Source organism: Microchirus variegatus (assembly GCF_963457635.1).
Source record: "Microchirus variegatus genome assembly, chromosome: 11".
NCBI classification, from domain to species: Eukaryota; Metazoa; Chordata; class Actinopteri; order Pleuronectiformes; family Soleidae; genus Microchirus; species Microchirus variegatus.
In genome coordinates, this window is record NC_139812.1 from 8,213,459 (window position 1) to 8,222,666 (window position 9,208).

Genomic DNA, 9,208 nt, shown 5'->3' on the forward strand with positions numbered 1-9,208 from the left:
TTGCCTGTGATGTACAGTGTAGGCAGGCACACAAGTAAAGGAGATGTGATAGGAGGAGTGGTGTGAGGTTGACAGATCACACAGATTGGGATTAGGCCTGTGTAGCTGCAGTTTGCACGGGATTACGCAGCGCTCGATCTGTGTCGTGTGCTCTGCTTCGAGCTCTTTTCGCACGGAATTTCTCCACCTGCCCGCAGCCGATCGACACGCGAGCTCCACGACGCAACATCACGCAGCTCGCACTGCCTCCCGAACCTTCACCGTGGAGGTGTGACATTTGTAATGCAACATGGCCGACGTCCCACAGATCGTCAAAATTGGGATTTCACTGAAGATGCTCCCTAACAACACCGCGGTCTATTACAAGTCCGATGGCGCCCGATTCGGTCAGACCCGGACCATCAAGCTGCTCACCGGGTCCAAATACAAGCTGCAGGTGGTCGTGAAACCAGGAGCGGTCGAAGCCACGTAGGTAACTCTGTCTATTTGTTGGTATAGGTGCGCTGATTTATCCTGATTTAAATAACCCGTGTTCACTTCTCTGCCGCAATCGCGGCCAGGTCATTTGTAGTTCACTACAAATTCCTTATATATAATGACATAAAATCAATTATTCTGTGATATTATTATCATTATTATTAACATTATTATTGCCAATATGCAAAGGCAGGAGATCTTGTTTTCTGAATGTGCCATATGCTCATATAGATAACACATTTTTGTCTCTGCAGTATTCTACATCCTGGATTGTTATTATTATTATTATTATTGTTATTAATCTGCATCAATCTAGATTCCCAGTAAAATATATTCTCTAAGCATGCCAGATCATAAACTCTGGTCTTCTCAGCCCATTCTTGCTATAGCAGAGAAAGACTGTAAGTACATTAAAAGCAGCTGGGCTGAGGCTCATTTCCTGGCATCAACAGGTCAAATGTCATGTAGGAAAATGTGGCTGTTATGTGTCTGCAGCCCTGATGTTGTAATATATGATATACAAGTTGCGGCCTTAGTCGTTTTCCAGGCTTCAAAGACACTTTCACATCTGCCTTAAACACACTTATTTTACATGAATCAAACTCAAAACTGCTTGTGTTATTATGTCTGGACAAAACACTAGAGCACTACATGGCTTTTCATACCACCGTAGCACTCAAAAGTATGATTTTACAAACAGCACGTGAAGGCAGCATAAACCCCAATTGGCCACATGTCAAATCCTCCACAGATTAGGACTCTGGTGTTTGGGCTTTATTTAGCTGCCCTCGTGTGATTTACGCCTATGTCGCCTAACAAATGCTGCTGTGATTCCACAAATAAGGACCAGAGTGAGATGTTTAAATATCAGCGTGTGAATCACGCTGCCTGAGTGAACACTCTGGTATAGAAGTAGGCCACACATGCTCTGATGCTTTGGCCATGTTGAACTAAATTTGCTCATTTAACACAGGTGTAGACCTGTATGACTTGAAAAAGTAAATGTTTGTTTTATGAACCACAGTGTGTGTTGTGTTGTGTTGTGTCACACTCACATGAGTGTTTATTTGTAGGACTGTTTACTGATAAACCCCATATGTGTTGTGCACCTGTATGCAGGTCCATGAGTGTAGGTGGGGGGACCTTCCCCCTGGAGCAGGAGTCTAAAGACCCCCAGTCAGTGGTCTATAGTGGTCAGTATGACACTGACGGGGTGGCACACACCAAGAGTGGAGAGAGGCAGCCCGTTCAAATCAACATACAGGTATGGCTGTAGTGAACAGAGGGCATGGATACACAAAGCTCTCACATCGATGAAAGGTTGTAAAATTCAGTGTGGGTGTAGGAGGAGATAGCCTCTCTTTTGTTACTGATCATACTTGTGACATGATTAATGTATCATTCAAATTAATTTGTTTATTTATTAATCAAATTCAGTGACAAATGGCCTGAAGGTGTCAAACAAACCACAGTAAAGAAACAAGCAAAACCACAGTGTCTTAGGTACATAATAAGAACGACGCTGAAGTTGGCACCACATTCGCCTCCGGTTCTCTTGAAGTTGGCACCACATTCGCCTCCGGTTCTCTTTAAATTTCCGTTCCACCTTAAAAAATGCAAGTTTCTGCCACTGGGTGGCGAGCTATTCTGCAGAGCACACGGCTGTTGCCCGGGGTGTTTTTTTTTTTTTTTGTTTTTTTTTTAAATACTTGCCAGCATATACAGGTGCATACACATACAATAGATAAAAACACTTGTATTTATTAAAAAACACACAAATTAAACACTTTAGAAGAACAGCATTCAATAACATTTACTCATTTTAATATTTAATCATTACTAATTTTGATATCTTTATAGTTCTGTGAGGGGGATATTGTTGATATAAACTGTTATATTGTTACTGATACAACACATACATATGTCCATATTTACTGTGGAATTTTGGAGAAAATCCACTTCAAATATCAACATTTTGACGTTTTCATTGCAACACTTGCTGATTTTGCAGTGCCACCTAATGGACAAATAAGGTTTCCCGTTGAATGTCTCACCTGATTCAAATACTACAGCTTCTCACCTTCCCAGTGATGCCCCATATGTCCATATTTACTGTGGAATTTTGGAGAAAATCCACTTCAAATATCAACATTTTGACGTTTTCATTGCAACACTTGCTGACTTTGCAGTGCCACCTAATGGACAAATAACGTTTCCCGTTGAATGTCTCACCTGATTCGAACACTACAGCTTCTCACCTTCCCAGTGATGCCCCATATGTCCATATTGACTGTGGAATTTTGGAGAAAATCCACTTCAAATATCAACATTTTGACGTTTTCATTGCAACACTTGCTGACTTTGCAGTGCCACCTAATGGACAAATAACGTTTCCCGTTGAATGTCTCACCTGATTCACATCCTACACCTTCTCACCTTTCCATTGATGCCCCATATATCCACATTTATTGTGGAATTTTGGAGAAAATGCATTTCAAAACCATAATTTTGACTCTTTTATTGCAATAGTTGTGATTTTGCAGTGCCACCTAATGGACAAATAACGTTTCCTGTTGAGTGTCTCACCTGATTCAAATACTACAGCTTCTGACCTTCCCAGTGATGCCCCATATGTCTATATTTACTGTGGAATTTTGGAGAAAATCCACTTCAAATATCAACATTTTGACGTTTTCATTGCAACACTTGCTGACTTTGCAGTGCCACCTAATGGACAAATGGGGTTTCCCGTTGAATGTCTCACCTGATTCACATACTACACCTTCTCACCTTTCCAGTGATGCCCCATATATCCACATTTTCTGTGGAATTTTGGAGAAAATGCATTTCAAAAATCATAATTTTGACTCTTTTATTGCAACAGTTGCTGACTTTGCAGTGCCACCTAATGGACAAAAAATTCAATTGGTAGGCATCAATTGAAAGGTGGGGAGCTGTAGTATTTGAATCAGGTGACACATCCAACGGGAAACGTTATTTGTCCATTAGGTGGCACTGCAAAGTCAGCAACTGTTGCAATAAAAACGTCAAAATGTTGATTTTTGAAGTGGATTTTCTCCAAAATTCCACAATAAATGTGGATATATGGGGCATCAATGGAAAGGTGAGAAGGTGTAGGATGTGAATCAGGTGAGACATTCAACGGGAAACGTTATTTGTCCATTAGGTGGCAGTGCAAAGTCAGCAACTGTTGCAATAAAAACGTCAAAATGTTGATTTTTGAAGTGGATTTTCTCCAAAATTCCGCAGTAAATATAGACATATAGGGCATCACTGGAAAGGTGAGAAGCTGTAGTATTTGAATCAGGTGAGACATTCAAAGGGAAACCTTATTTGTCCATTAGGTGGCACTGCAAAGTCAGCAACTGTTGCAATAAAAGAGTCAAAATTATGATTTTTGAAATGCATTTTCTCCAAAATTCCACAATAAATGTGGATATATGGGGCATCAATGGAAAGGTGAGAAGGTTTAGGATGTGAATCAGGTGAGACATTCAACGGGAAACTTTTTTTGTCCATTAGGTGGCACTGCAAAGTCAGCAACTGTTGCAATAAAAGAGTCAAAATTATGATTTTTGAAATGCATTTTCTCCAAAATTCCATAGTAAATATGGAGATAAGGGGCATCACTGGGAAGGTGAGAAGCTGTAGTATTCGAATCAGGTGAGACATTCAACGGGAAACCTTATTTGTCCATTAGGTGGCACTGCAAAGTCAGCAATTGTTGCAAAATGTTGATATTTGAAGTGGATTTTCTCCAAAATACCACAGTAAATATGGACATATGGGGCATCACTGGGAAGGTCAGAAGCTGTAGTGTTCGAATCAGGTGAGACATTCAACGGGAAACGTTATTTGTCCATTAGGTAGCACTGCAAAGTCAGCAAGTGTTGCAATGAAAACGTCAAAATGTTGATTTTTGAAGTGGATTTTCTCCAAAATTCCGCAGTAAATGTGGACATATAGGGCATCACTGGAAAGGTGAGAAGCTGTAGTATTTGAATCAGGTGAGACATTCAATGGGAAACCTTATTTGTCAATTAGGTGGCACTGCAAAGTCAGCAACTATTGCAATAAAAGAGTCAAAATTATGATTTTTGAAATGCATTTTCTCCAAAATTCCACAATAAATGTGTATATATAAAGGGCATCAATGGAAAGGTGAGAAGGTGTAGGATGTGAATCAGGTGAGACATTCAACGGGAAACGTTATTTGTCCATTAGGTGGCAGTGCAAAGTCAGCAACTGTTGCAATAAAAACGTCAAAATGTTGATTTTTGAAGTGGATTTTCTCCAAAATTCCGCAGTAAATATAGACATATAGGGCATCACTGGAAAGGTGAGAAGCTGTAGTATTTGAATCAGGTGAGACATTCAAAGGGAAACCTTATTTGTCCATTAGGTGGCACTGCAAAGTCAGCAACTGTTGCAATAAAAGAGTCAAAATTATGATTTTTGAAATGCATTTTCTCCAAAATTCCACAATAAATGTGGATATATGGGGCATCAATGGAAAGGTGAGAAGGTTTAGGATGTGAATCAGGTGAGACATTCAACGGGAAACTTTTTTTGTCCATTAGGTGGCACTGCAAAGTCAGCAACTGTTGCAATAAAAGAGTCAAAATTATGATTTTTGAAATGCATTTTCTCCAAAATTCCATAGTAAATATGGAGATAAGGGGCATCACTGGGAAGGTGAGAAGCTGTAGTATTCGAATCAGGTGAGACATTCAACGGGAAACCTTATTTGTCCATTAGGTGGCACTGCAAAGTCAGCAATTGTTGCAAAATGTTGATATTTGAAGTGGATTTTCTCCAAAATACCACAGTAAATATGGACATATGGGGCATCACTGGGAAGGTCAGAAGCTGTAGTGTTCGAATCAGGTGAGACATTCAACGGGAAACGTTATTTGTCCATTAGGTAGCACTGCAAAGTCAGCAAGTGTTGCAATGAAAACGTCAAAATGTTGATTTTTGAAGTGGATTTTCTCCAAAATTCCGCAGTAAATGTGGACATATAGGGCATCACTGGAAAGGTGAGAAGCTGTAGTATTTGAATCAGGTGAGACATTCAATGGGAAACCTTATTTGTCAATTAGGTGGCACTGCAAAGTCAGCAACTATTGCAATAAAAGAGTCAAAATTATGATTTTTGAAATGCATTTTCTCCAAAATTCCACAATAAATGTGTATATATAAAGGGCATCAATGGAAAGGTGAGAAGGTGTAGGATGTGAATCAGGTGAGACATTCAACGGGAAACGTTATTTGTCCATTAGGTGGCAGTGCAAAGTCAGCAACTGTTGCAATAAAAACGTCAAAATGTTGATTTTTGAAGTGGATTTTCTCCAAAATTCCGCAGTAAATATAGACATATAGGGCATCACTGGAAAGGTGAGAAGCTGTAGTATTTGAATCAGGTGAGACATTCAAAGGGAAACCTTATTTGTCCATTAGGTGGCACTGCAAAGTCAGCAACTGTTGCAATAAAAGAGTCAAAATTATGATTTTTGAAATGCATTTTCTCCAAAATTCCACAATAAATGTGGATATATGGGGCATCAATGGAAAGGTGAGAAGGTTTAGGATGTGAATCAGGTGAGACATTCAACGGGAAACTTTTTTTGTCCATTAGGTGGCACTGCAAAGTCAGCAACTGTTGCAATAAAAGAGTCAAAATTATGATTTTTGAAATGCATTTTCTCCAAAATTCCATAGTAAATATGGAGATAAGGGGCATCACTGGGAAGGTGAGAAGCTGTAGTATTCGAATCAGGTGAGACATTCAACGGGAAACCTTATTTGTCCATTAGGTGGCACTGCAAAGTCAGCAATTGTTGCAAAATGTTGATATTTGAAGTGGATTTTCTCCAAAATACCACAGTAAATATGGACATATGGGGCATCACTGGGAAGGTCAGAAGCTGTAGTGTTCGAATCAGGTGAGACATTCAACGGGAAACGTTATTTGTCCATTAGGTAGCACTGCAAAGTCAGCAAGTGTTGCAATGAAAACGTCAAAATGTTGATTTTTGAAGTGGATTTTCTCCAAAATTCCGCAGTAAATGTGGACATATAGGGCATCACTGGAAAGGTGAGAAGCTGTAGTATTTGAATCAGGTGAGACATTCAATGGGAAACCTTATTTGTCAATTAGGTGGCACTGCAAAGTCAGCAACTATTGCAATAAAAGAGTCAAAATTATGATTTTTGAAATGCATTTTCTCCAAAATTCCACAATAAATGTGTATATATAAAGGGCATCAATGGAAAGGTGAGAAGGTGTAGGATGTGAATCAGGTGAGACATTCAACGGGAAACCTTATTTGTCCATTAGGTGGCACTGCAAAGTCAGCAAGTGTTGCAATGAAAACGTCAAAATGTTGATATTTGAAGTGGATTTTCTCCAAAATTCCACAGTCAATATGGACATATGAGGCATCACTGGAAAGGTGAGAAGCTGTAGTATTTGAATCAGGTGAGACATTCAATGGGAAACCTTATTTCTCCAAAATTCCACAGTAAATATGGACATATGTATGTGTTGTATCAGTAACATTATAACAGTTTATATCAACAATATCCCCCTCACAGAACTAAAAAGATATCAAAATTATTAATGATTAAAAATTAAAATGAGTAAATATTATTGAATGCTGTTCTTCTAAAGTGTTTAATTTGTGTGTTTTTTAATAAATACAAGTCTTTTTTTCTATTGTATGTGTATGCACCTGTAAGTGCTGGCAAGTATTTTGGGAAACAAAAAAAAAAAAAAAAAAACACCCCCGGGCAACAGCCGTGTGCTCTGCAGAATAGCTCGCCACCCAGTGGCCGAAACGTGCATTTTTTAAGGTGGAACGGCGAATGTGGTGCCAACTTCGCGAATGTGGTGCCAACTTCAGCGTCGTAACTAACTGAGTTGATTTCATTGAACGTATCCAAACTGAGAGTTCTTGAGGTCCGACTCCACAACATGAACTTGTTTTTCATAATGTGCTTGTACATTTTATCTGGATTCTTTTTTATTTGTTTCCTGCTTGCATTTTAACTGTGTAAATTAATAACTGTTGAGTGTTTAGTATTTGCTGATGCCTAGGTTCTTAATTAAAAGACAGGTGTTTCCATGGTTACGGTTGTTTCCTAGTGTATCCCAGGAGTTACATGTGTTTTGTGGTGTAAACTGGAGAGCAGTTTGATACGGTGGTGTGTTTTATAGTGGGTTGAGGGTGGATCCTTCAAGTGTCAAAGCTTATTTATAATTAAGCTTAGTTATTAATTAATTAGGGTCATCATTAACAATACTTTTTATTGTGAATTATTTCAATTTCAATTTTCAATTGTGTCAAAGAATCATGACATTTGACTTTATCATATAATATCTAACATTGCCTTAAAAATGACAATACTACTGATTTTTCCAACATTCTTTAAATCCATAAGAATACATATTTCTATTGAAGACAATGAACAGTTTAATACTGGTCACCTTTTAGTGACTTCACTTCATCCACATAACAGTTCTCCACTCTAAACTCTCTAGCAAACATAAAAGTGAGGAAGAATGAAAATATAGCATTTATTCTATTTGAATACATAACGCCCATCCCTATTGTGCATCTCCATCTGTCCTCTCTTTGTTTGTTAATCAAATCAGGTCACCGACAGTACTTTTCCAGGATGTAGTAAACTGTGTCTTTCACTACCTTCAGTTCACAGAGATGGGGACGTTTGAGACGGTGTGGCAGGTGAAATACTACAACTACAACAAGAGGGACCACTGCCAGTGGGGGAACAGCTTCAACAGCATTGAGTATGAATGCAAACCCAATGACACACGCACACTCATGTGGGTCAACAAGGAGACGTTTGTCTGAACGAGGAACAGCCTGAAACATTCAGCGTGTGCTCTGAGCACAAACACAGTGTGGCAGACATAGGAAGAGGTGAAGAGGCTGTTTACTTTTACCTTCACTCTCTGCTCATTTTTTCACTGTTTTTCACACACAAATGTCTTGTATTTTTAAAAAGCATAAATGCACCACATTTACTGTCATATCACATTCAAGGGCAGCATACATGGAATATGGTTATGTTTCTAGTCTTTAAACTATTGGTTTTATTTTAGATTTTATTTTCATTTAGTTAATGGTGGTTATACAAATGTGTAGCACTTAATAATCTACTTTTAAATCTACTTTTAAATGTGTTTTTTAATCATATTTAGATGTATGTATAGTGCTGTATCCGTCCACATGTGTGTGTTTTACAAGTGGTGCTTGTACAGAGGTGCTTTTGTACTTTTACTACTATACTGGTAATGTGTGATGACTTTAATTCCAAAACATCTATTCGAAACATTTTCAAAAATGAATGCCATGACGGTTGTTACTACTGCTGGCATAAAAACAACACAAGTATAACAGGCCATGTTAATATTTTATTAAAAAAAGTTTATAAGCTCACTGTCCACACCTTTAAATATATCAAGTCACTATATAAGTCACTCTTGACTGATACAGTACATGTGGGTGTATAGACCATGCAGCCACACCAACATTATTCAATCTAAACCATATCCAAGGCCATTGATAACAGTATTAAATGCATTTAAAAAAGCTACTAGCTTCATTCCATAGGAAGAACTTGCACACTTTGCCAAATTGTGCCTTGATGACATTTTTGACAGGCTCGTAAAAGTGCACAGTTT

General features: G+C 38.4%; 1 protein-coding gene across 1 annotated transcript; it reads left to right on the top strand.

The window, feature by feature from the left end:
* Positions 1-289: 289 nt before the first annotated feature.
* On the top strand, positions 290-8,375 carry cnrip1b (cannabinoid receptor interacting protein 1b; the record flags this gene model as incomplete). The annotated part of the gene is made up of 3 exons (XM_083897697.1): positions 290-468; positions 1,597-1,741; positions 8,211-8,375. 3 exons carry the CDS (start codon positions 290-292, stop codon positions 8,373-8,375), a joined length of 489 nt encoding a protein of 162 aa, XP_083753823.1.
* Between the last annotated feature and the right edge of the window lie 833 nt (positions 8,376-9,208).